This window comes from Podarcis pityusensis, assembly GCF_964106645.2.
Source record: "Podarcis pityusensis genome assembly, chromosome: 10".
In the NCBI taxonomy this organism is placed as follows: Eukaryota; Metazoa; Chordata; class Lepidosauria; order Squamata; family Lacertidae; genus Podarcis; species Podarcis pityusensis.
The window spans coordinates 6,451,453-6,479,449 of NC_138035.1; the positions used below are offsets into that span (position 1 = coordinate 6,451,453).

At 48.4% G+C, this 27,997-nt stretch overlaps 1 protein-coding gene across 1 annotated transcript in view; it reads right to left on the reverse strand.

Moving 5' to 3' along the window:
* Positions 1–27,997, reverse strand: part of UBE2H (ubiquitin conjugating enzyme E2 H) — a 61,920-nt gene that overhangs the window by 18,950 nt on the left and 14,973 nt on the right. The window contains exons 2-3 of the mRNA XM_081023301.1: positions 5,906–5,982; positions 4,262–4,336 (exon numbers count right to left, since the gene is read on the reverse strand). Of these exons, the coding sequence (XP_080879427.1) occupies positions 4,262–4,336; positions 5,906–5,982 (152 nt within the window). The remainder of the gene's footprint in view (positions 1–4,261; positions 4,337–5,905; positions 5,983–27,997) is intronic.

Genomic DNA, 27,997 nt, shown 5'->3' on the forward strand with positions numbered 1-27,997 from the left:
AGCCGCTACTTCTACAGGTATGTTTTTGGAAAGCAAGAAAAGCAAAGACTACAGGTTCTTTAAAAAGCCAGACCAAGTGAATAGCAGGAAGATCAGCAGAGGGAAGTGAACCACGAATGCTCTCCCTTGGGCAATTCCTGTACTTAAACCATGGGTAGGCAAACTAAGGCCTGGGGCTGGATCCAGCCCAATCGCCTTCTAAATCCAGTCCGCCGAAGGTCCGGGAATCAGCATGTTTTTACATGAGTAGAATGTGTCCTTTTATTTAAAATGCATCTCTGGGTTATTTGTGGGGCCTGCCTGGTGTTTTTACATGAGCAGAATGTGTGCTTTGATTTAAAATGCATCTCTGGGTTATTTGTGGGGCATAGGAATTTGTTCTTTCCCCCCCTTCAAAATATAGTCTTATTTCAAGATAAGGTCTGAGGGACAGTGAACCGGCCCCCTGCTGAAAAAGTTTGCTGACCCCTGAAAACCCACCTAAAAAGAGCAAACTGACAGTTACACCCATCAATTGGTTCCCTAGCCTGCGTTTGCTAAAGTTGGTAGGGAAGCAATTCCAAAGACAGTGGAATTCCAAAGGAGGGTAACTGTGCAGGCTGCCCTTACTACAGAGTGATGTGAATCACCTCTCCATTTAGGTTGCCGAACTACCATTTGTGTTTGTCGGGAAGAACGTGGCAAGAATACTGAGATGCAGGTTCTGTCAGGAGCTAAAGGCTTGGGGACATCCTTTAGTCTCCTGCAGATGTGCGAGACATACTGAATGGTAGGTGCCAACAACTCAGAAACTGGATGCGAGATGGGGACAGCTGAGTGGAAAATTCCCAAGATTCTGCAGAGTCACCCCTGTAAAGTGCCAGCTACACGTGTACAAAACGGCAAACATTTGAGGGAAAAGAAGAAGTTGCCCTCATTCTTGTCCAAATATTTCAAGGCTCGGATGCCCAGCTTGTTTCTAAGTGAAGTCTAGCGTCCAGATCAAGGGAAGTAATAAAAGGTAAAGGGACCCCTGACCATTAGGTCCAGTCGTGGCCGACTCTGGGGTTGTGGTGCTCATCTCGTTTTATTGGCCGAGGGAGCCAGCGTATAGCTTCCGGGTCATGTGGCCAGCATGACTAAGCCGCTTCTGGCGAACCAGAGCAGCGCACGGAAACGCCGTTTACCTTCCCGCCGGAGCGGTACCTACTTATCTACTTGCACTTTCACGTGCTTTCGAACTGCTAGGTTGGCAGGAGCAGGGACTGAGCAACGGGAGCTCACCCCGTCGCGGGGATTCGAACCGCCGACCTTCTGATTGGCAAGCCTTAGGCTCAGTGGTTTAACCTACAGCGGCTCCCGCGTCCCTTAAGGGAAGTAATAGACCCACTCTATTTTGCCACACCTGGAATACTGTGTCCAATTCTGGGCACCACAGTTTATGAAGGATGTTGACAAGCTGGACGATCAGGGGTCTGGAAACCAAGCCTAACGAGGAACAGCTGAGGGAGCTGGGGATATTTAGCCTGGAAAAGAGAAGACTGAGAGGAGCTATGAAAGCTATCTTCAAATATCCAAAGGGCTGCCACATGGAGGATGGAGCAAGCTTGTTTTCTCCTGCTTCAGAGAGCAGGACTCGAATCAATGGCCTCAAGTTACAAGAATGGAGATTCTGACTCAACGTCAGGAAGACCTTTCTGACAGTAAGAGCTGTTTGACAGTGGAACGGATTCCCTTGGGATGTGGTGGAATCTCCTTCCTTGGAGGTTTTTAAGCAGAGGTCGGATGGCCATGTGTCATAGACGCTTTAGCTGAGATTCCTGCATTGCAGGGGGTTGGACTAGATGTTCCTGGGGTCCCTTCCAACTCTACAATTCTATGATTCTATCTACTTGAGAGGTTAGTTCCGAGTGCTACTAAAAATCTGGCATCCGTACACATTTCCGTTCAACAAATGCAGCGCTGGGTTTCTTAACAGGCAGATGTACGGCCAGCTTTCCTGTAGCTGCACAAACTCAGCTCCACCCTAGGTGGGTTTTTCTCCCAAGTGGCGACACTTGAGTTGGCTGAGGACGCAAGCCTGGGCCCGCCCTAGAGAACGCTGTGTGTTAAGTGGGCTGACAGTAGTTGAAAAGCAAATTAGGGAAGAAGCAACGCACACTGAAAATAGAATGCAGATACACTATGCAAAGGTCTATTTTAAGTAATGAAAACAGCCACGGCCTGCTGACTCAAAGCAGGATGTTAGGCTGGAAGAGGAGGCCGCCTGTCTTGTCCAAGCATCTTTAAGAGACGCATGACGTCTCCACACCGCTTCTCCCTCAAGCGTCTCCTGTTCCCTAGATGGAAGAGTCCTCATAAGCACCTCTGTGGCTTGACATATAAACCTACCCTTAAGTGGAAATGCACAGTCACTGCTGAATTAGCACCTCCCTTTTCAAAACTCCAGGAAAAGCATGTGAGACTTTGCCGCAATTCACTGCTGCCTCCCAACTTCATGTTTTAAAACTGAAGTTTAGCAACAAAACCCACTGCTTGGAAACTGTAAACATGGGTTTGTCCCATACTCAAAGTTGCACCTGCAAAGAAAACAATGAAAGCAAGTCCCAGTGCTCTGTCATGCTCTAATGCAGGCATCCCCACCCTTCGGCCCTCCAGATGTTTTGGACTACAATTCCCATCATCCCTGACCACTGGGCCCTGTTAGCTAGGGATCATGGGAGTTGTAGGCCGAAACATCTGGAGGGCCACAGGTTGGGGATGCCTGCTCTAATGGGACCGACCAAGACACAGAACCCAGGGTGAGAATTCGTAGATGCTCAGATGCTGTGTCACTGTGTACCGAGAGAAGATTTAGACTGTGCCCCACTTGTGTCCTTAGATGAACTCCTTTACTTTCAATACGGCGAGGAGGGGTGAGCCTTCTCACTGCCTGATCACCCCTGGCTTCCAATCTGTTGTGCCCTCCTGTCCTGTAGGTGGCACCCACATATCATCATATTGCCTTCTCCCACTCAAGTACGCAAGAGCTGATGACTCATACAGGAGGTCTGGCAGTGGGGGGCACCAAGGAGGGTGGAGGAAAGCTCTCTTCCCAAGTGATGGGGGGTGGGTGGAGAGAAACAACCACACTGTGCCCTGCCCTGAATTCTACAAGCTCTCCTTTTGGTCACAAGGAGGAGAAGTTTGTAGGGAAGAATAAACACGCTTTGGGAAGAGTGAGACAAAAACCATACACTCTTATCACCTGTATCATTTACCGCAAGGAAGCAACCCCATCCTCAGCAGGCATAGAGCCACTGAGCTTTCAACTTTGGCAATACTTAAGAGAGCCTGGTTGGGATCTGGGTGGCGCTGTGGGTTAAACCACAGAGCCTAGGACTTGCCGATCAGAAGGTCGGCGGTTCGAATCCCCGTGACGGAGTGAGCTCCCGTTGCTCGGTCCCTGCTCCTGCCAACCTAGCAGTTCGAAAGCACGTCAAAGTGCAAGTAGATAAGTAGGTACCACTCCGGCGGGAAGGTAAATGGCGTTTCCATGTGCTGCTCTGGTTCGCCAGAAGCGGCTTAGTCATGCTAGCCACATGACCCGGAAGCTGTACGCCGGCTCCCTCAGCCAATAAAGCGAGATGAGCGCCGCAACCCCAGAGTTGTCCGCGACTGGACCTAATGGTCAGGGGCCCTTTACCTTTAAGAGAGCCTGGTTAGTCAGGGAGACAGTATCTTCTGCATCCATTTGGAGAAAAAGGCATGGTTCCTAGAAATACAAGCTTCTAGTTCACAGGCCTACAGATGTGCTTTCCCCTCTCACTGGACAATGCCATGTTCACTGTAGAAAGCCAGCTGTGCGGACTGCACATGGACTGATTGTCCTGCTTAGACGCATGGACCAGTCAACACACCTGCGCCAGTTCTGATGGTGTGTGTGTGTGTGTTGCAGGGACTAGTAGTGCTAAATACCACTTCCAATTTCTTAGTCTGGAGCTTCCTGGTGCTGCTCAAATGCAGAGAGGCAGGGGTGAGTAGAAGGAGTGCAGAGAGAAGATCAAAGCTCAGGGCACATCAGCTACATATATGAAGCTTGTAGTCTAGAGACCTGAGGTTCGATCTCTCAGCTCCTGGGTGGGTGGTTCCAAGCTATGGAACACCTGACCATTGTTCAGACATTGTTATCTCACCTCTTTACTTAAACAACAACAACCTTGGCAGAGTGTTATGGATAATTTGGGAGTTTCCTTTAGGAGTTAAACAAGCAAGAAAAATGGTAAACATTTGAATCCGTTACCTATAGATGGGGATTTGAAGGGGTATTTGTCAGGAAGGTCCACTCTAACTTTCCACACGCCACCTTCGTACGGTGCTGCAATCAGGGAAGGAAAATGGTGTTAGCTGCACAAACACAAACTGAACAAATATCTTCAAGCATGGTTTGCATTCTTAACCGTAAAGGCACATAAAGGACTGAATGATAACCCATTTGCTTCCAATGGGGCTTTTGCAGGAGACCTTCCCAATGGCATTGTGCCTTCAGCTTTTTGGACTACCCTATATTTAATGGCCACACACAAAAATACTTGGCTTTTCCAAGGGGCCTGGGTAAAAACCTAATCCAGAGCCTTGTGAATTTCTGTATTTACACAGGGTCCTCCCAAAACTCACCATCAAATGAAAGCTTACAGTGATGGACTACACAACAAAGAGCAGTTCTGGTGCTTGCTAGCGTCATAAAAATATTCATCCACAGCATGGATTCTCATGATTTTGACAAAGGATTGTGAAAGCCCAACCACCAGATCACAGAACACAACCATGTATGCAGAGGTGACCTACGATTTGATGGTGCTTTTGAGGGAATCACTTATGAGAATCCATAAGGATCGGTGCCCCAGATCCATGATTCTTACGGTTTGGTCAGTGGAGCTAGAGGTGACCTGTGATTTGATGGGAGGTGGCAGCAGGGAACCTCTGGGGAAAATAGTATGCCATTTTAAGAGGATCCATTCTACTTGGTCCAAAGTGCGTGGAGGTGCCCCATCTCTCTTTCATCCAATTTTCTCTCCCTTCCTCAACTGTTTCCTTTTCCTCTTCCACCCAGTTTCCTTCCCTTCCCAGCGTCTGCCCGGATGCTGAAGTCCAGCTCCAAGGGCCTTCTGGCGGCTCCCTCATTGCGAGAAGTGAGGTTACAGGGAACCAGGCAGAGGGCCTTCTCGGTGGTGGCGCCCGCCGTGTGGAATGCCCTCCCATCAGATGTCAAAGAGAAAAATAACTACCTGACGTTTAGAAGACATCTGAAGGTAGCCCTGTTCAGGGAAGTTTTTAATGTGTGACATCTTAGTGTATTTTTGGTCTTTGTGGAAGCCGCCCAGAGTGGCTGGGGAAACCCAGCCAGATGGGCAGGGTACAAATAAATTATTATTATTATTATTATTATTATTATTATTATTATTCCCCACCATCTTCTTGGTCACTCTGCCTTCCATCCAACAGCTCTAGTGCTGACCTGAGCTTTGAAAAGTGGAGGAAAGGTATAACTCTTTCAGCTTCCTCTTCTGGTTCTGTGTACTTTTCCAAGGTGGTTGGGGAGTAAACCACCCATGCCACCTCGTGGTGACCAGGGTAGTGAGCAGGAGGCATGGGAACCTGGAGGCTTTTGTAGGTGCCAGGCAAAGTCTGGAAGGGCACCACTGCACTCACAGGTGCTAAAGTGTTAGCCCCAGCCTCACAGTAAGACAGGACATATTTCATGAGAGGCACAGGGGATGGGCATTTTTGTAAAAAAGAAACAGGGGGGAAACCAAAAACCCACCCAAACACCTTCCTTTCTTCTCAGTGGTACGCTTTCCTGGCAAATCAACAAATTATGTAGTAAGTGCTTAAAAAAACCAACAGCTTAAGTATCACAAATGGTGGGGAATATTTGCATACTTACTTCCTTGTGGTCCATAGAACTTCACTACAAATTCGTTGAGTCCTCCTAGGATGGTGACTTCATGTTTACTTTCAATACTAAATGCACGCAAGTCAAGGAAACGTTTGTCATGTGCGCGAGGCTTATCAAACTCTCGAGAACCCTGGCACCCCAGGAACAGCAGATTGTTAGAATTCCTTTACCGGCAAATCTGAAATAATCCTCTCATAAATGAAGCCTGTTCAAAATATGTCTGAGGCCGTTTGCCGTGGTTTAAGCAGACCCAAAGTACCTGGCCAGACAACACAGGTGAAACAGAGTTCAGGCTATAAAGACTTGAAACCTGTAAATGACTTCAGGTTACAGATTCTAGCATTGGCTTCATTTCTGTATTGAGAGCTTTAAGATCGGAGGAGTTTGCTGGATCAGGCCAGTGGCCCATCTAGTCCAGAATCCTGTCCTCATAGTGGCCAACCAGACAGACGCCTGGGGGAAACTCGCAAGTAGGACCCCAGGCACAAGAGAAACTCTCCCCTCCTCTCATTTCCAACAACTGGTCTTCAGAAGATCTGCTGCCTCAAATCGTGGAGGCCAACAGAGCCATCACGGCTAGCAGCCGTCATTAGCCCTCTCCATGAATCCGTCCAATCCTCTTTTTCAAGCCATCCCAAGTTGCTGGCCATCACTGTCTCCTGCATGAGCAAATCCCAGAGTTTTAACTATGTGCTATGTGAACCAGCACTTTATTTTTTATCTGTCCTGAATCTTCCAACATTCAAATTCTCTGGGTGCCCACGAGTTCCCAGTGCTACGAAAGGGCGGGGGAGCTTTTCTCTACAGTGGTACCTCAGGTTACAGACGCTTCAGGTTACAGACTCCGCTAACCCAGAAATAGTACCTTGGGTTAAGAACTTTGCTTCAGGATGAGAACAGAAATCGTGCTCTGGCGGTGCGGCGGCAGCAGGAGGCCCCATTAGCTAAGGTGGTGCTTCAGGTTAAGAACACTTTCGGGTTAAGAACGGACCTCCAGAACGAATTAAGTTATTAAGCCGAGATACCACTGTATTCAGGGATGCGGGTGGCACATCCGACCTCTGCTTAAAAGCCTCCAAGGAAGGAGATTCCACCACATCCCAAGGGAATCCGTTCCACTGTCAAACAGCTCTTACTGTCAGAAAGGTCTTCCTGACGTTGAGTCAGAATCTCCATTCTTGTAACTTGAGGCCGTTGATTCGAGTCCTGCTCTCTGAAGCAGGAGAAAACAAGCTTGCTCCATCCTCCATGTGGCAGCCCTTTGGATATTTGAAGATAGCTTTCATAGCTCCTCTCAGTCTTCTCTTTTCCAGGCTAAATATCCCCAGCTCCCTCAGCTCTTCCTCGTTAGGCTTGGTTTCCAGACCCCTGATCGTCCAGCTTGTCAACATCCTTCATAAACTGTGGTGCCCAGAATTGGACACAGTATTCCAGGTGTGGCAAAATAGAGTGGGTCTATTACTTCCCTTAAGGGACGCGGGAGCCGCTGTGGGTTAAACCACTGAGCCTAAGGCTTGCCGATCAGAAGGTCGGCGGTTCGAATCCCCGCGACGGGGTGAGCTCCTGTTGCTCAGTCCCTGCTCCTGCCAACCTAGCAGTTCGAAAGCACGTGAAAGTGCAAGTAGATAAGTAGGTACCGCTCCGGCGGGAAGGTAAACGGCGTTTCCGTGCGCTGCTCTGGTTCGCCAGAAGCAGCTTAGTCATGCTGGCCACATGACCCGGAAGCTGTACGCCAGCTCCCTCGGCCAGTAAAGCGAGATGAGCGCCACAACCCCAGAGTCGGCCACGACTGGACCTAATGGTCAGGGGTCCCTTTACCTTTACCTTTTTACCACTGTATGCTGTGCATAATTTTACAAGATTCTATCGTGTCACCTCTTACTCATATTTTCTCTAAAGAATCTCCTATGCTGCAAGCTTTCTTTGCGGAGGAGTCATTTGGTTGTCTCTTTTCCGAACCTTTTTCAAGAAGCTGACCAGAACTGCACACAGTATTCCAAATGGGATTTGTATTCCAACAGATCTGTGTAACGGCATTACGGTACCTGTAGGTATCCTTCCTGATGATCCCCAGTATGGAATTTCCCCTTTTGACAGCTGGCGCACACTGGGCTGACAACTTCATCAAACTCTCCACTATGATCCCTGGTCAATCACCACCAGTGAAATAAAGATTCATTTATTGCCCCAGCATGCATCGCCTTACTCTTGTTCACAATAAATTATATTTGCCATTTTACTGCCCATTCATTCATGGGAAAGGCGGGTGGAATTTGAAGGAAGAGACCACATTATGCTATCTCTCTTACTGTACAGGTGTATCTGAGCTTTCTGCAGAAAGGCAATAAAAGGAAATGCTTTAAATGCAAATACCAGAAGTCACCTTTGGCAACACACTGTTTAGCCAAGAAATCCTGAACACCCAAAACACGCCATACAACTTTCAGCGCTCTGAAAGAAAACCAACTATCCAGTCATCCTTTGCATCTGATGCTTGTACACGTTACTTTAAAAAATTAATATTGTGCTTTAATGGTTAGAATAATAATAGTAATAAAATGCCTACTGCCCTGAGTCTTGAGAAACAACTGGCTACAGCATAAGCAAGCCTTAAACAAATAATCAAAGCTGGTAGGCCACAATAATTCTCACCAGCCTGCCTGCCCATACCTAAGTTATTAACTGATATTCTTAAAAAGGGGAGGAGAGGAAGATAATCAAATGTTGCGCAGCTTCTCTGTGTGATCTCTTACTTGCTGCAGGAACTTGAAATAAAACCACAAGCTGGTTCTGGGCCAGGTTGGGCTGAGCGACTTCAGTTCTGCCCCAACTCCTTCTAAAAGGTGTCCCATTTGCCAGAAAGGGAACTGGATGTGCAACTTTCAAGAACAAAGTTGTGTATCCTGGCTCCCCCCCCCCTTTTTTTTCTCATTTGGTCCGCTTAAGAAAGCAATACTCAAATCTGGAGAAAGTGGAAATTCAGACACAAGTCAAATGTCCCAACAAAAACCAACAGACTGACCAGAGTGCAGATTTACTCCAATCTCAGAGCTTTAGAGAATAATAATAATAATAATTTATTTATATGCTGCCCATCTGACTAGGTTGCCTCAGCCGCTCGGGGGAAACGTGCTCGTACGAGGCAGCCTTGGTCACACACCTCTGTGGCGTTGCTCGACTCTCCCACCCAAACCTGTTCTAGCTCTCCACACCACCTCTGCCAAACATTATTCCAAGAAATGTGTCTGCACAATGTAACGGAGCCAGGATTCCGATGCCGTCGGAAGGCTGCAGAAAAGCCCGTGCAAATATTTGCCAGCAGGAGAAGATCTACGTACGGCTCTTGGAAGAGAAGCAAAGAAGAGACTCCAGATGAATTCTGACTAGATTGTAAGCCACCGTCTCTTGACCTTGGGAAAAGTTTCGCTCTGCTGTGGACGAGGGGGAAGAGATACCAGGCCCCGCACAACTGCAAGCCGGATGTCATAACTATGGCTCAAAACATGCTTGTGCGAGTAGAAGCTATACTTATGCATGGATGTGTGTGTTCATGCATGCATGTGGGATACTCTGATATTCCCCTATTGCAGCTGCAGTCCTTTGTGCCACACAGCATGTTGTTCCAACGAACCCTTTTTTTCTTTTTCTTTTTGAGATGAGGGTTAGATGAGGGACTGCCAGTGAGAAGCAAAGCACTAACCCCCACCCCCTCAATGAGAAGCATTTTACAGTTTTGATCAAAGTCCGTATTTACAATGCACTGCAGGAATATAAACACCCAAGAACATTACCCCTTGCAAAATATCTAATATACAGTCATACCTGTGTTACATTTGCTTCATGTTACTTTCTTTCAGGTTACGTCCCGCGGTGACCCGGAAGTACCGGAAAGGGTTACTTCCGGGTTTCGCCGCTCGCGCATGCGCAGAAGCGCAAAATGACGTCACACGCATGTGCAGAAGCGGCGAATCACAACCCGCGCATGCGCAGATGCGCTGCTGCGGGTTACGCTCTTTTCATGTTGCAAATGGGCCTCCGGAACGGATCCTGTTCACAACCAGAGGTACCACTGTATTACATTTCTATCATTGCTGGAGTCCCCATTCAAACGACAGTCCTTTCCTTTTATCCTGACCCAGGTCAACCCCATTTGCCTTTGGCTCCTAGTACGTTTCCGAGCACAATTCAAAGTGTTGGTGCTGACCTTTAAAGTCCTAAACGGCCTCGGTCCTGTATACCTTAAGGAGCGTCTCCACCCCCATTGTTCTGCCCGGACACTGAGGTCCAGCGCCGAGGGCCTTCCGGCGGTTCCCTCACTGCAAGAAGCCAAGTTACAGGGAACCAGGCAGAGGGCCTTCTTGGTGGTGGCACCCGCCCTGTGGAACGCCCTCCCATCAGATGTCAAAGAGAACAACAACTACCAGACTTTCAGAAGACATCTGAAGGCAGCCCTGTTTAGGGAAGCTTTTAATGTTTGATGCATTACTGTATTTTAATATTGTGTTGGAAACCGCCCAGAGTGGCTGGGGAAGCCCAGCCAGAGGGGTGGGGTATAAATACATTATTATTATTATTATCATCATCAGCCTCTCCCCACCCAGCCTCTCCCCACCCAGTTCCAGGAGCAGCAGGTTTGCTGAATTTCCCAGGGGGTCCAAAGGATGGAAAAGCCCCCTGCTCAACTCACAGCTCTTTCTTCTCCTACTCCTTCAGCTCCACCCTGGGAGGTTTTGTCACCTCGCATCAACAGGGAACTTCTATACGTGGACTGGCTATTGGCTGGCCTTGTTTACACATAATGCTAAGCCAAACGGAGGCTTAGCACAAATAGCAAGCACAGTAAGAAAACTGTGGCCGCTTTATTTAAGAGAGCCTGTAAAATAAAACCTATAAGCTTTGCTCCTCTCGCCCACTCCTGCAGCGCTACCAGAAGATAAGCCACAGTATGCCTTAGCAGCAGGGCTCAGCAAACTTTTTCTGCAGGGGGCCAGTCCACTGTCCCTCAGACCTTGTTGGGGGCCGGACTATATATTTTTTTTTGGGGGGGGGGGGGAATGAACGAATTCCTATGCCCCACAAATAACCCAGAGATCCATTTTAAATAAAAGGACATTCTACTCATGTAAAAACATGCTGATTCCCGGACCGTCCGTGGGCCGGATTTAGAAGGAGATCGGGCCAGATCTGGCCCCCAGGCCTTAGTTTGCCTACCCATGCTTAGCAGTACAGTGGTACCTCGGGTTAAGAACTTAATTCGTTTCGGAGGTCCATTCTTAACCTGAAACTGTTTTTAACCTGAAGCACCACATCAGCTAATGGGGCCTCCCGCTGCCGCCGGAGCACGATTTCTGTTCTCATCCTGAAGCAAAGTTCTTAACCCGAGGCACTCTTTCTGGGTTAGCGGAGTCTGTAACCTGAAGCGCATGTAACCCGAGGTACCACTGTATAAGCGAACCCAGGCTCAGGGTTTTTCTTCCTAACAAACAATGCATGGCAAGGCAGACCATGGTTACAGCTTGCAATGTGCATGGGGTGAGACAAACCACAAGCCCAACAAACCACAAGACGCAACCAAGTTCTACAATCTGGGCTCCAGGCTCCACACAGCTCCTCAACCATTTGCAGATGCAGCTCAGAAAGGATTTTCACCCACAAAGCCTTGCAACGACCCATGAAGAAAAGATGCTTTGCTCTTTTCCCAGGCTGGGAAGAAGCAAGGCATGGCTGCCCCCCACTGCTTTCCCAAGCGGCTAGAGGAGGGAGCAGGAAAAGGCCCTGTGTCTTTCTCCCTCCGATCTAGAAAGAAGAGGGCCAAGGAGGAAGGTGCTCAAAGCGATGAAAGCGCTACGAGGCTGCTGTGTACATTCTTCTCTCTTCGGATTACAAGACATGACTTCTACATTACGTTAAGCAACTTCACCGCCTGCTGAGATTTCTACCAGAGACCTATCAAAACCCCCAGAGACGCCCCCCCCCCCGGCAACCTGAGCCCTTAACACACAAAGAAAAAAATGAGAAGTACACAGCTCCTCCCACCCCACGCGCAAAGGGTCTTCAGGAGAAAGCAGCAGTTAAGCTGAGCTAGGAAGAATTAAGCTTGCAAGTCTAAGAAATTCCTTTGCCCTCAAATAACCTGTTGAAAGAGACTTTTCCGAAAGTACAGATCATGCCAAATCTGAAGCAATCCATGAGACAATAGACGTGTTATTTTCAGAGGAGGCAGCTGCTGATTTCAGTTTCTTTGAGATGATTCCCCCCCCCCTTTTTTTATCTTGCGGGGGTGGGGGGGTGGGGGTGGAGAGAGAATGCAAAAGTGCATTTTGCAGAAGTGCTGTAAGACTTGACACAGGCTGGCTTCCAGTAGCTGAAGCAAAGACAACAAAGGGGGAAGCCCAGAGCTCTGTATTTTTGTGCATTCCTAAGGGGGGGGGAGGCCGCGGGTGGCGCTGTGGGTTAAACCACAGAGCCTAGGACTTGCCGATCAGAAGGTCGCCGGTTCGAATCCTCAAGACGGGTCCCGTTGCTCGGTCCCGGCTTCTGCCAACCTAGCAGTTCGAAAGCACGTCAAAGTGCAAGTAGATAAATAGGTACCACTCCGGCAGGAAGGTAAATGGCGTTTCCGTGCGCTGCTCTGGTTCGCCAGAAACGGCTTAGTCATGCTGGCCACATGACCCGGAAGCTGTATGCTGGCTCCCTCAGCCGATAAAGCGAGATGAGCGCCGCAACCCCAGAGTCAGTCATGACTGGACCTAATGGTCAGGGGTCCCTTTATCTTTTTAAGGGGGGGGGGGGAGAGCCCTGTGCCCTGCTCTATGTTCCTGGAGCTAGCGCCCTCAAAAGCCCAGACATGTACTTAGTGCCCAAAGGATCCCTGCACCCCAACATATTTTGAACAGAACCCCATGAAACTGATGCGTAACTTAAAATGAAACCACAAACCTCCTCGCCCTAGTTCTCACAACACCCTATTATACTAAGCACTCGGCTCCTATGTCACAGTGCCTTACTTAGGGTCGCTGCCCCAAGCTTGCATCTATGGAGCCGTGGGTTCAAATCCCATTTTCATCATGCTGGAGCCAGCACAAGACTCAACCTTAGGTGAGGAGCCACAGTTCAGTGGGAGTGCATAAACTATGCATATGTGGTAAAGGTAAAGGTAAAGGCACCACTGACCATTAGGTCCAGTCGTGGCCGACTCTGGGGTTGCGGCGCTCATCTCACTTTACTGGCCGAGGGAGCCAGCGTCCAGCTTCCGGGTCATGTGGCCAGCATGACTAAGCCGCTTCTGGCGAACTAGAGCAGCGCACGGAAACGCCGTTTACCTTCCCGCCGGAGCGGTACCTATTTATCTACTTGCACTTTGGCGTGCTTTTGAACTGCTAGGTTGGCAGGAGCTGGGACTGAGCAACGGGAGCTCACCCCGTCGTGGGGATTCGAACCGCCGACCTTCTGATCGGCAAGTCCTAGGCTCTGTGGTTTAACCCACAGCGCCACCCGCGTCCCGTATGCATCTGTGGTACCTGCAGTTTAAAAGTTCTCAGGTAGCAGAGCTGAGAATTTTATTTTTATTTTTTTGCTGAAGGCCTTAGAGTGCCACTGCCTGTCAGAGAAGACAGAGAAGTGGGCTAGAAGGCTCAACAATCCAATTCAATACAAGGTGTGTTCATACTGGCTCCAGACTGCCCAAAAAGCTCAGAAACTGAAACTGCGTTGGGTTTGCTGGATCAGATCACGGGGTCAAAAAGCCCTGCAGCTGGGGAAGCGGGGAAAAAAGAATAAATGACACAAAAACTTCTGAGCACCGGGTGAGGGTGTGGAGACAGACAGGCAGTGGCAAATTGCAGAGCGCTGGGCACTGAAGCCATGGCAACTGTCTTACCAGCAGCAATAATGTGGCTCCCCCAAGTGGTTGCTGGGCCGCGTACAAACTGTGGGTGTGATGGCAGCCCTAAAGAAGGGGTCAGGGAGGGAAGCTAAGGATTGAGTCTGTGGAGCCATAAAGGTTTCCCACCCATGATCCATGTGGAATTATATTAATAGCCATACCAGCAGTCTTCCCTAGCCCTGCTAACAAATCTCTTTCAATTTGTCTGAGATTCCTTGATTCTCAGCATGCAAAGTAAGTGAAGTGCCAATGAGCTATGGCCACTTCCCCACTGAAGGGAGTAGCTTTCACTGACAAAGAGGTTTGATACAGCAAATAATTTCTACTGCCTTGGCAGATCCCACCCAAGTCCTTGCTACAAGCAGACTTCCTAGGGGTGTGGGCCTCTGAATGACTCTCTCTCTCTCTCTGACTAATACACACCAAAAACTTACAGCAAACTGCATTTTACTCTCTTCCACCACACTGTACCACAGAGCCAGCGAGAGCAATACAAAGCTCTCCTTCTCTATTTATAAACTGTCTTTCCATAAGGGCCCACAGCAGTCCACAGGCAACCATGGTAATAACACAACATACAAAAAATGGCAAATCTGATTGCACACAGCACTATCTGACTGAGCCAACGTGATTCTGTTCCCTTCCCTACCCGAACCCACGAGGAAAGTCGAAACCAGCGTGCCAAAAACCAGCAGTTCAAACATTCTAAGGCTTAACTTCATCCAAGTGAGAGTCCGAAGTGCAGGTTAAAGGCATAAAACCAGAACTGGGGAAATCCCAGATACCCAGCTGCTAAGAAATGTAATGGATTCTGAAATATTTGTTCAGCTCTGGCAAGTGCTGGAAGATTAAGAGTCGATTCATTCTGCCAGCCTTGGTTAAAAATAATAAAAAAACAGCATTAAAGACATTTCATACCACTGTATCTTAAGCGCTAAACAGGAGATTTGTACAATTAAGACTAGGTTTCCTGCAAGCTTTTAGCAGACTGTTTTCCATTCTGAATTTAGACCTGGACGTTGTCCTAATCCTGGAGAACTGATGCCTCTCTGGTCCTGAGCAACGGCTCCAGGGGAGTTGGTTCAGCCTTGTAATATGCCACTTGCTTGCTCATCCAGAGAACAGTGCCAATGGCCTCAGGGCAACTGTGTACACCCAATATCCCACTTCCAACAGTCTTGGACAAGGGACAGCTTCAGTGGGAGCAGCAGGATATTCTGGGCATCTTTCCCTTTTGCAAAAACTGACCAACTCAGAGGCATTTCCTCATTCTTAGCAGGTAGTAGAATCCCAATAGTGAAAGAACTGGCACAACCGCATGCATGCACAAATAGTTTTTTAAGGAAACATCAGGGAGAAAAGCGTGTGTGTGTTTGTGTGCGTGATCCCAGGGGAGCTGAACTTCTGCAGGCTCGAAACAAAAGTACATTTTGTCCAAGGTAGGAGATATCACAAAAAGACCGAATCTGCATACTGAATTCCCCAGTAACATTCTTTTGCTACATTAGCTGTTGCCATTTGCCGAGGAAAGAGATCGCTGAAATTCTTAGCAATATGCAATACAATACCAGGAGAGTCACTGTCCTCAAATTCCTCTGTTTACAACAGCCTTCCCCAACTTGGTGCCTGCCGTCCAGATGTTTTGGATGAAACTTCCATTATTATTATTGGTTGCTCTGGCTGAGGCTGATGTAGCCCCAAAACATCTGGGGGACAACTGCAAGTTGGAAAAGGCTGGCAGACGCAGTCCCAGTTCAACCACGTAGGAAGCTACACCGCACCCCCACAAGAAATGTCTCCTGATAAAATCCAGAACCTCTCAAGTGTTCCACAACGTCCACCACATACGGGAGTGTTTCCCAAACCTGGGTCTCCAGCTGTTGTTGGACTACAACTCCCATCACCCATGACCACCGGTCCTGTTAGCTAGGGACGATGGGAGTTGTAGTCCAACAACAGCTGGAAACCTAGGTTTGAGAAAGCCAGTCTAGCCACTATGTTAAGAAAACCTTAAAAGGTAAAGGTAAAGGAACCCCTGACCATTAGGTCCAGTCGTGGACAACTCTGGGGTTGTGGCGCTCATCTCGCTTTATTGGCCGAGGGAGCCGGCGTACAGCTTCCGGGTCATGTGGCCAGCATGACTAAGCCGCTTCTGGCGAACCAGAGCAGCGCACGGAAACGCTGTTTACCTTCCCGCCAGAGCAGTACCTATTTATCTACTTGCACTTTGAAGTGCTTTCGAACTGCTAGGTTGGCAGGAGCTGGGACCGAGCAACAGGAGCTCACCCCGTCGCGGGGATTTGAACCACCGACCTTCTGATCGGCAAGTCCTAGGCTCTGCAGTTTAACCCATAGCGCCACCCGCGTCCCTAAGAAAACCTTAGGTGCTGCTTAAGTGTCCTCAGTTCCCAGGGACAACCTTCACTTGACACCCCCCCCCTTCCCGCCTGGTTCTTGCTCTCATTGATTTGCCTCCAACTCTGCCCGATGGCGGCTGGATAACATTCTGACGGCTGTTGTGAAATGTCTGCGGACACCTCGAGTTAACCAGCTGGTGCGTCTTATAGCGGAATATTGTGCTGCGTATTCTGAGCAGAATGTTTTCGATCTAACACGTTTGCAGATGTTCTTAAACAGTTTAGAATGCCGCGAGTATGTTTTCGTTTCTAATTGCACTGTTTTCGCTGCTTTGTTTTTTTGCCGCCCTGGGCTCCTTTGGGAGGAAGGAGGGAGGGATACAAAACTTAATAAATGGTAATAACACAAATACCCCTCCATGGAGACCTGCGGGAAATGTCCATAGATTCTAGCTGAGCAGGGGAGCAGCTGCTTCTTAGCAGTAGTCTGCAAGGCGAGGCTTTCTCATTTCCTGCGCTCCAGAGTAGAAGTACAGTTGAAGGACGGCATGCAGTCGCCCTATATCTTTAAAATCTGAAATGCAGTTTGGGGGTGGTGGGACTGCAAACTTGATCAGAGTAGTAGAGAATGGTGGGGAGGGAGCCTTTCCTAATGGGGCATTTTCTCTCTCTAATTAAAACTGCCCTTCCCATGCTGCTTTCCCATCTATGGAGGGTGGGGTGCAAGGCACCCAGCTTCATTTTGATCTACAGAAAACCGGCCAGATGGGACGAATTAAACTGCCCCACCTCCCGTCACTGCTCTGACGACATCTGAAGCTGCCCATGGTTATGATTTCAGTATCAAATGGTAAAGGGTCAGGAGATCGCCCCCATCTCGTGCCCAGTTTGACCCTGGTACCCACCACCCAGTGACAAGGGTTCACATAGGATGTGGGGTTTTGTAGCAGCAGAGTCTCTTCACCCCACCCATGGGGGACCCTGGTGCTGAATCCAAGCTGACGGCATTTGGAACAAGGTCACTCTGCGCCTCTGTTCTCCCAGAAGCTTTTCAAGATTTCTTAAATCCTGCCAGGCAGTGTCTCAGAGCCTTTCCCCCTACTAAAAGGTAAAGGGACCCCTGACCATTGGGTCCAGTCGTGGCTAACTCTGGGGTTGTGGCGCTCATCTCGCTTTATTGGTCGAGGGAGCCGGCGTACAGCATACATGTGGCCAGCATGACTAAGCCGCTTCTGGCGAACCAGAGCAGCGCATGGAAATGCCGTTTACCTTCCCGCCGGAGCGGTGCCTATTTATCTACTTGCACTTTGATGTCCTTTCGAACTGCTAGGTTGGCAGGAGCAGGGACCGAGCAACGGGAGCTCACCCCACCGTGGGGATTCGAACCGCCGACCTTCTGATCGGCAAGCCCAAGAGGCTCAGTGGTTTAGACCACAGCGCCACCCGTGTCCCTTTCCCCCTACTAGTCAGGATTAAATGTGCAGTTTCAGCTCTCTGCTGTATCCGTAGCGCCCACCTCCAGATAAAGATGGCCGCCCTGGTGAACACCTGGTTCTTTCATGGAAACCCACCAAGTGCTCATGCAAGAATGATGCATTCTTCCCGAAAGCTATCATGGGAAGCAAATGATTTGTTTCCCCAAAGAGTTATTTGGAGGCAGTGTTTTTCAGACGCTGTTTTCCATGGTGTGCACACTCATCTCTTTTGTCTCTGGTCAAACAGGTCTTACAAGCTTTCAAATCCCTGTTGGGGAAGAGCTTGCAAAACCTGCTTAGCCTACGACAACAGTGGGACAGGAAAAATATGTGCACACGAGATATGGCTCTAGCAAACCAACTCCAAATATATCACCTGCCTCCATATTTAATACAAACTCCAAAATGAAGGATTTGAGGGGAGGAGATCAAAGTAGTTTACTTCCAGTTGCTCCTCGTTTTAAGGTCCAATAAATTAATGGCTGCCTTCTCATTCCCCCTTTGGTCCACGAGGAGTGGAGTGCCTTTCAGAGCACAGAGCTTTTTGAGCAGTAGATGCGATCTCCCGTAAAATGGGCCAGCCTGGGAAACCTGAAGAGCAGCTCTGATAAACATATTAATGCCTGAGGTGGCCCTGAATAACCCTCTGGTCACGGAAAAAGGCAGATTGAAGAGAATTAAGGCGGCATTATCTCAGGACAACTATGTAAACAGGCGCAGAAGTGAGGCTAGAACGAAGCAGAGAGAGACAAGCAGAAGGAGAGAGCCCCTGGGTCCCACAGTGGCCAGTTTGGTGCTTCTGGGAAGCTCACAAGCAGAGCATGGAGGCCTAATCCCACCACACATTTTTGCCCCTTACGCAACTGGGATTCAGGGGTATACATCTCCTGCAGATGGAGGCTCCATTGAGTTACCATGCTGATAGTTGATGATTGGCCTATTCTCTATGGACAGATATAATCCCCTTTTGCCCAAGACCTCTGTGGAGCTGTTCCACTGGAAAATGTAGGCTTCCCCCCAGATTGTATGGACTTTCAGTACACCTGCCAAGCAGACTGAACTCACTGTTTGGAGGCAGGAAGTTGGCACAACATGAGAAAAACACACATAGACACACATTCTTCTCCTGACCAGCATCCTAAAAAGAATAGCTATTGAACTTCCAAGGTCAGAGTGAACTCTGGCATCACACCGCCTCCCTTCCTTCCTCTTTGGAAGAGCTGTTGACAAGAAAAGGAATGTTTTTCAATATGCTACTGATCCTTTTTAAAAAAAAAAAAAAAACAACCAGTAAGCTCAAGAGGAGAGGTGTGTAGGCATTTATGGCTCAGGCCAAGCAGTTGCAAGATGGCCTTCAAGCATTTGCTCTAATAGCTGGGCAGCTAACGCCTGATGTAGGCTGATCACCAACATTATCCATTCCCAAACAGTGGGGCAACAGAGGACATGCTTTGTCTCCCTGCCCTCCTGCATATATACCCTGGACAGGCCTGCCAATAAGACACAGAGTTTATTTTTATTTATTGCATGAATACCCCACCTTGGCATGAGGGTGGTGCTGTGGGTTAAACCACAGAGCCTAGGGCTTGCCGATCAGAAGGTCGGCGGTTCGAATCCCTGCGACAGGGTGAGCTCCCGTTGCTCAGTCCCTGCTCCTGCCAACCTAGCGGTTCGAAAGCACCTCAAAGCGCAAGTAGATAAAGAGGTACCGCTCCAGCGGGAAGGTAAATGGCATTTCCGTGCGCTGCTATGGTTCGCCAGAAGCGGCTTAATCATGCTGGCCACATGACCCGGAAGCTGTACGCCGGCTACCTCGGCCAGTAAAGGGAGATGAGCGCCGCAACCCCAGAGTCGGTCACAACTGGACCTAATGGCCAGGGGTCCCTTTACCTTTACCCCACCTTACCTCCAAAGAGCTCAAGGTGGCCCACAGGTCCCCTCCCTCCCCATTTTATCTTCACAGCAATCCTGTGAGGGAGTTCAGGCTGAGACTGCAACTGGCGCAAGGTCACCTAATGAGCTACATAGCCAAGTGGAGGTTTGAACCCTCCTAGGTCCTAGTCCAACATTCTACACCACACCTGCGTAAGCCAGTAGATGTGACCAGCTTACACAAGCACCGCTCAAGGAAAACTGTGTGAATGGCGGGCAAGGAGCCCCCATGGCGAGGCAACAGTTCGGTCAAAATCAGACTTGCCTCCGAGAGCTGCTCAGCACACTCTGGAAGCATTAGTAGGGGGGCTGCCAAGCCAAGCCAAATAAAACGCAGCATATAGTTGCAAGACACGGGATTCCACAGAAGGCTCTGCGCCACACCTGCCCACAACAATCCGGCCCGGGTGGGTACTTTGCAATGAGCCTTGTAGCTGTGCTGGGAACTGGAAAATACACAACGCTTACAAAAGGGCTTTGACAGGACTTTCCAGAGATTGGGAAGTGCAGCACCTGCAACAGGACCCGCAAGCATGAGCTCTAGGAACATGCTATTTTTAAAAACGAAAGCCGAGAGCCTTCCGCCCTAGCCAGTTCCATACCGAGCGCCAGAAGGGGTGTGGGGCAAGTACAGCTTTTTCTATAGGGATTTCGGCTCTTGCTGACAGATACACAGTTGTGCTCTTGCTTGTTCTTTATACTTCCCTGCCCTCCCCACCTCTGCCAGTACACAGTGTGTCATTTGCCAAATCTAAAGCTGATGAATAGTTTTGGAAACACCCACCCCACCCCACACGCTTCCAGGTGGGAAATGTTAAGGTTACTGCAATCAATGCCAAAATACTATTGAATTCCAGCTCAGCTCAAAAACAAGTATGGCTCCTTTTCAATTCATCCCCATGGGGGGAGAAACCCATTTACCTTTGTAGCAGCAAGGAACCCTGGTATTGTAGCTTGGTATCCATTGGCAAGGGTCCTTGAGCTGGGTACCAGTCAGGCTTTAGGACCTGATGAAGGTTTAAGGAGCAGCCTGTTCACTGCGGCCCTTCCCAACTGCTGCTACAAGATGATATGTTTTACGGAAGTGGAAGAAGGCCTGCAAAAACGGGGAGGGGGGGCACACACAAATGGCCACAGACCTGGTAATTTGGAAAATGACACCCCTGGGAACACAGCAAGGTCTGGAGTTCAGAATGGGGCAAGCTTTAAAATGAGCCGATTCGGCCCCAACCTGAATTAAGCTCAAGGTATCTTGTTCTTAAAAGGGACGCAGGTGGTGCTGTCGGTTAAACCACAGAGCCCAGGACTTGCCGATCAGAAGGTCGGCGGTTCGAATCCCCGTGACGGGGTGAGCTCCCGTTGCTCGGTCCCTGCTCCTGCCAACCTAGCAGTTCGAAAGCACATCAAAGTGCAAGTAGATAAATAGGTACCGCTCTGGCGGGAAGGTAAACGGTGTTTCCGTGCACTGCTCTGGTTCGCCAGAAGCGGCTTAGTCATGCTAGCCACGTGACCCGGAAGCTGTACGCCAGCTCCCTCATCCAATAAAGCGAGATGAGCGCCGCAACCCCAGAGTCGGTCACGACCGGACTTAATGGTCAGGGGTCCCTTCTCCCTTCTTGGGAGAACTCATCCCAAACTGAGACAAGGCAAACTCACTGCTAAGTTTATCCCAAACATTGGTATGACTTTTATAGCGCAATCCATTAAAAATACTTGCAGCTAAACTTCCTTACATGACAACGGAGGGAAATTCAGTGTTGGCGCATAAAGTTCTCAAGGGACCACATAGCAGGGACAGGAGAGGCCGCTCTGGCTGAGAGGAGCACCGACCATTCTTGGTCAGAACTGCTCTGACAAAGTAAGCGTTCTTTTGTTCACCAGGCCTAGGTGCTTAATGCTGTGATTTGCAGAACAGGAACCACCACTGCTGTTTTGCTGTTTAACTCTGTGTATTTCTCTGGAACTATAACTCCTTATAATAGCAAACTCTGCTGGGTCAGTACCTCCAGGATTGCAGCCAAGGCAGGGCTGTCAAGAAACAAGAGGGAGGCGTTGACACGCTTGGAGCAAGTATAAAAAACATGGAATATACCTGAGGGGGACCTAAAAACCAAACAAAGCCACAAACAACACAATGAGGACCAATCATGCCCACTAGGCCATGTGACAAATGGAAAAGGAAAAACAGACCTGGGGGTGCTTGCTGGAATACTGAACAGGAGCTCTCTTTTCAGGATGGGGGACAAACTGCAACACTTTGTTGCAGGCCCTACTTATGTAATACATGTCTAGCTTTGTAATTTGTTAAGTTTTTATCTGTGCACCATTTAGCAAGCTGATTTGTAGAAGGCAGTCTATAAAATTTAAGGGCTGCAGAACATTGCAGCTTTAGTTAGGTAAGAGGAAGACAAGACAGCTTCCAGGTTTTGCAGAAGATAAACCATTAAAGAAGTGCCAATCTGCAATATAAGAACACACACACCTATTTCTAAGGCTACTGTTACAAACTTCTACAAGGGCTACTACATTAACGGGCATTCCTCATTACAGAAAGGCCAAGTTGGCTTTGCCACTGAGAGTACATTTAAGAGGTTGGGAAGTTTTTTTGGCCACTGCTTCAGGTTTGCAGCTGACTTCTGACTACCATCACTTGCAAGGGGGTCTTCACAGAGTTAACACTAAGCTGGTGCTTGTCAAATGCCTTTCCTTTCAAGGAGCCTGAGAAAGTAGCACAAGACGACCCTGAGCTGAGTTCAGCTCTGTGCACTCTTGAACAAGAGGCATTTCCATGCCTGGTTAAACTGGAAATATATATATAAAAATAAATAAATAGTCCAGTAGCACCTTAGAGACCAGCTAAATTTGTTCTTGGTGTGAGCTTTCGTGTGCATGCACACTTCTTCAGATACCAAGAACAAGATACTAAGAACAAACTTAGCTGGCCTCTAAGGTGCTACTGTGGGGACGCAGGTGGGGACGCAGGTGACGCTGTGGGTAAAACCTCAGTGCCTAGGACTTGCTGATCGCAAGGTCGGCGGTTCGAATCCCCGCGGCGGGGTGAGCTCCCGTCATTCGGTCCCAGCTCCTGCCCACCTAGCAGTTCGAAAGCACCCCTAAGTGCAAGTAGATAAATAGGTACCGCTTTACAGCAGGAAGGTAAACGGCGTTTTCGTGTGCCGCGCTGGTGCTGGCTCGCCAGACACCACTTAATCACGCTGGCCACATGACCCGGAAGTGTCTCCGGACAGTGCTGGCTCCCGGCCTCTTGAGCGAGATGAGCGCGCAACCCTAGAGTCGGACACGACTGGCCCGTATGGGCAGGGGTACCTTTACCTTTTTAAGGTGCTACTGGACAATTTTTTTAATTTTAAAAAATGTATTTCTACTGCGTCAGACCAACACGGCTACCTACCTGAATCTGGTTCAACTGGGGCAGCCTTCTGTAGACACAAATTCACCAGGCTGGCTTTTCACAACATCCCACAGATGAAGGTCACAAGCAGGAATGCCTGAAGGTAAATGGCCACCAGGTCCCAGAGACTCTTAAACAAGCCTTCCACAACATGGTGCCTTCCAGATGTTTTGAACCACATCTGGAGAGAATCAGGTTGGAGAAGGTTGCACTCAACAGGCAGCTCATTCCAAACATGGAACCTGGTATCAGTACCTGGAGACAGTCAATCGTGCATCCGCAGCAGTGACCAGAGGAGGAATGGCCACTGGGAATGCAGAGAAGAAACGTCACGGTGCATGTGCATTAGCACAACTGGACACCTTCATCTGCCCCAGCTGCAAAAAAACATGTCTCCTCTGTATTGGTCTGTACAGACACAGCAGATGCTGCAACTCTCCAATCATCTGACTTCACCCCCGAAGGCTTCACCTCCACTGTTTCTTGAGACAGATGGATGCCAGCCTAAGCTATTAGTCTGCAATAGCTACAGAAGACAGCACAGCAGCAATTTAATAAGCCTTGTAAACATCCAAAGAAATTGCTCCCATTTCAGTTCAGGAATATCCAGATGATTTTGTCCTGGATTCAAGGGGGGGGGATTAGGTGCTGTACACATACCAGACAGCATGGGATTAAGTAAATAATTAGAGTGGAATGGCAAGCCCCTCTGCAGTCTAAAGGTTCTTCGTCGTATGTTAGCAAACATTATCTTTTCGATGCAGATTATCTTCTGAAGCGGCAGCACAACTGCGTGTGTGTCAGGAGCCCCTGAGGTTCAGGCACCTAATTTCATACTCCCCGGGCCACTGTTCCGTTGCACTGCGGTCAGTTCAAGCCAGGACACCATGAATCATGTGATCCAAGAAAGGCAGACCACCTGCTGTTGAGCTGCTAGATTCGCCACTATGCCAGCATACAACAAAGAGTGCTGCAAATGTCCCCTAGAAAAGGGGAGGCCCTGCACTGCTGCGAACAATGCAGCTCAATTCTGACAAATATTTCCAGGAAATGTGGGGGAAAGGGCTTTTGGGTCAAGCCTATCAATGTAATCTAATGGTGTGTTCCCTACTCCAGTAGTTTGGGTGGTGCAGATGTACTTGCATGTTAAAAACATGGAGCATTTATAGAGCATGTTTTCAAGTATCCAAATGTCAAAATAAATCAAGACGGTAAGGCAAATGTTGTCCAGATATTATTATTATTATTATTATTATTATTATTATTTATACCCCGCCCATCTGGCTGGGCTTCCCCAGCCACTCTGGGCTGCTTCCAACAAAATATTAAAATACTATAATACATCAAACATTAAAAGCTTCCCTAAACAGGGCTGCCTTCAGATGTCTCCTAAAAGTCTGGTAGTTGTTTTTCTCTTTGACATCTAGTGCGAGGGCGTTACACATGGCGGGTGCCACTACCGAGAAGGCCCTCCGTCTGGTTCCCTGTAACTTGGCTTCTCGCAGCGAGGGAACCGCCAAATTATTTTTTAAAAATGGGGGGGAGGGGAGTTTGACATTTGTCTGAATTGATTCTGCAGTTCAATCAAGATTTGAACTTTGAAGCTACCATAGTTGCTACCCTTCATTTTCCTTGGAAATGGGACAAGCTAAAGCGGCGTCATCTCTTATTTCATTTAGCTTCTCATAGCTATGTGAGCTGCCCCTAGTCACACAGGTTGTCCTACGCCACTTGCTCCCTGCTGCTACACCACCCACCCCTTCCACAGATAACCTTTCATGCAAATATAGAAGCAAACCCAGAGGTGCCTACTCCGAGAGCGCCTCTGATCTGGACAGATCATTAGCCCAAGACATTAGCTAAGCAAAGAGGCTGCCAAGACATTGTATGGCTTAATCCTCTCCTTGCCGCTTCATGTAATCAATACCTGGCAGGTGTAATCTTTGGCATGGCCAGGTTTGAAGGTTTTCGGAAAGGTCAGCAAGATTGCATTCCCGCCCCCCCACAGATCCACACCTTCCCCAAGCATGGATTTAAAAAGGAGACCAGTTAAGCGGTGAAAGTCATGAATGAAATACAAGAGAGATGATAGCCAAAATCCGGAGCTCACAAACACCTGATTGGAAGGTGTTTGTGGAAGAGTCGTGGTTTTAGCTGTAAGAATCCCAACAGCCAAAAATGGAAAGGAGGAAGAGGGGAAGGCCAAACCAGGTTCTAATCTCACGTCAGCAGTGAATTTGCTGGTAATTATGGAACCACTGGGTCCCTAACCTCATAGAATCGTAGAGTTGGAAGGGACCCCACAGGTCATCTAGTCCAACCCCCTGCAATGCAGAAATCTTAACTAGAGCATCCATGACAGATGGCCATCCATCTCTCATTAGCTCCAAAATTCATGGGTAACCCATGGCATGCACACAAGCCTCCGTCACCAGAGTTTAATTGTTTCTTGCATTTATACTCCACTCTTCTTCCAAGCATATATGGGCTTTATTCTGTTCTATTTAATTTATATGCCCCTTTTCAGGCAGACCTCACAAAGTAGTCTACATGAGATTGCTGCAATGATAAGCGCTGCCTAAGAAAAAGAAGTTACAATAAAATGGGTAAGACAACTTGTTTAGAAAAGGCCGTCCCCAAGCTGTCACTCACACTGGAAATAAGATAGGCCGAATGAGCGTTCTTTGAGACTCAAGTCTGCAAATATGTCACCTGCATTCCTGGCCTGGCATAAACAGAGTGGGATGTGCTCATGCAGCTAGATGGTGAGTTTGCATACTTCTCTTTTCCAATTTATCGAAGGATAAACTTCCCCAGAATATTGGAGATGTGCACCTGCAGACTATGGCCTCCTTTTGTGGCCCTGGACTAGGCACTCTTCGTGCCTCAGTGCACCGTCTGTATAATGGGAGCACTGACGTACTTCAGAGTCATTGCAAAGGCCCACAAAATGAAGACCGTGAAGCAAATCTGCACAGCATAAGTCCTGCAATTAATGATGACTAGTAAAAGGGACCCCTGACCATTAGGTCCAGTCGTGACCGACTCTGGGGTTGCGGTGCTCATCTCGCTTTACTGGCCGAGGGAGCCGGCGTTCAGCTTCCGGGTCATGTTCAGCTTCCGGGTCATGTGGCCAGCATGACAAAGCCGCTTCTGGGGAACCAGAGCAGCGCACGGAAACGCCGTTTACCTTCCCACCAGAGCGGTACCTATTTATCTACTTGCACTTTGACGTGCTTTCGAACTGCCAGGTGGGCAGGAGCAGGGACCAAGCAATGGGAGCTCACCCCGTCACGGGGATTCGAACCGCCGACCTTCTGATCGGCAAGTCCTAGGCTCTGTGGTTTAACCCACAGCGCCACCCATGTCCCTAATGATGACTAGTAGCATCTCACAATTCTTCCTACTTCCACCTCAGCTTAGAGCATTTCCAATTAAATTTCCCCTTGTTTGCAAAGCAAATGAAAGAGCCACGCTGACTTGAGCACAGCTTAGTGCTACAGTACTGCTGAAGCTAAGCAGGTGTTGACCTGATCAAGGCTTGGATGGGAGACAACTGCTGGACACCTGTCATACAAGCACAGATCCGAAGCAATAATTAAGCAAGTCAATGTCCGTATCGTAATAGCTCCTTGGTGCTCCAGTGATTTTCAGGTCATGCAACCCTTTCTAACTAGTAGCATTTAAAAACAGACGAAATTATTAAAATTAATTAAACAACTTCTTCTGGAACAAGGCCAGGCTCAATGAAGCTGTTTGTCTGATTTCCGATGCTACCTGAATCTTTACGAGACTCAGAAAGAGGGCATTTTCTTACAACCTCTGCACCTACTTCATTAAAACATTCCAGCAGCATTTTGAAGTAGCTAAAAGCCAAACTCACAAGTGTCTATGCACTTACTCCCAATTCATGACAGTTCTGCAATTTAAATTGATTTCACAAGCAGAAGTCACAAGAAAACGGGGGCTTATTTTCCTTTGCAAATAGGCTGCTAGAGGCTTCGGGGAAGCTGCTCTCAGCTTCACAGAGAAGGAACGGAATATAAATACAATGCAAGCATACCTTTGACTTTTAAAAAATGAACCTTTTTCGCATTTATCTAGAGAACTGGATGTCTTGCTGGAATTCTGAATTCCACACCTGGAAAAATACCTATATCATGGAATCAAAGAATTGTAGAGCCTTGTACAACTCCCTGCAATGCAGGAATCTCAACTAAAGCATCCATGGACCAACCAAAATGTCACAAACCCAGCTTTCGGGTTCCCCAGCACTCTGTATCAGGCAGTGCCAGTTACAAAAAGCAGGGGGTTGATGAGGAAAAATAGAACAAGTGCAGAAATTATGACGGGTGCTGTAGCCATGAGCTCAGGCTGCAGATTCAGTTCCAAGATGGAGATTGTAGCATAACACGTCCCTCTCAGGTGCTGCACCAAGGATTCTGGGGCAAAGAAGCAATGTTTCCTCCCTGCTTTTGACAGCACAACTTGCTAGTAACCTGGATCTGTTCCAAACTATAAATGAGAAACACAGGTTCCTGGGTAGACACAGTGGTGAAGAAGACAAACATAGCAGCCTTTCATTTAACAAAACCAGGAATGAATTTGGTTTGTGCAGCCGTAGGTAGGCTGAGGCAAAGATGTTACACAATGCAGGAAATGAGTGGACATGGAAATTTTTTAGAAAGTACGAAATGTTAAGCTGCGTGTTGTAGCCATGAGGTTATCTTGCCTGTTATCTTGAGCTCTAAAGAACTCAAAAGCTTGCCACAGCATTGTGAAATTTTGCTTTGTCTTAATAAAGATATTGTCTGATGGTGGGTTTTGGATTTTTATCTGATGGACCGAGATGGCTGCCTTTGATAATTTTTACTGGAAGGTTGCGTTAGATACCTTGCTGCAAGGGGTAGGAGTGGACTGGGTGATCCTTCTAGAATTGCAGTTCTGTGATCCACTCAAGAGATCCTAGACCTATTGCTCTATCCAGAATGTATAGACTAAAAAAAGTGCAAGTTGCAC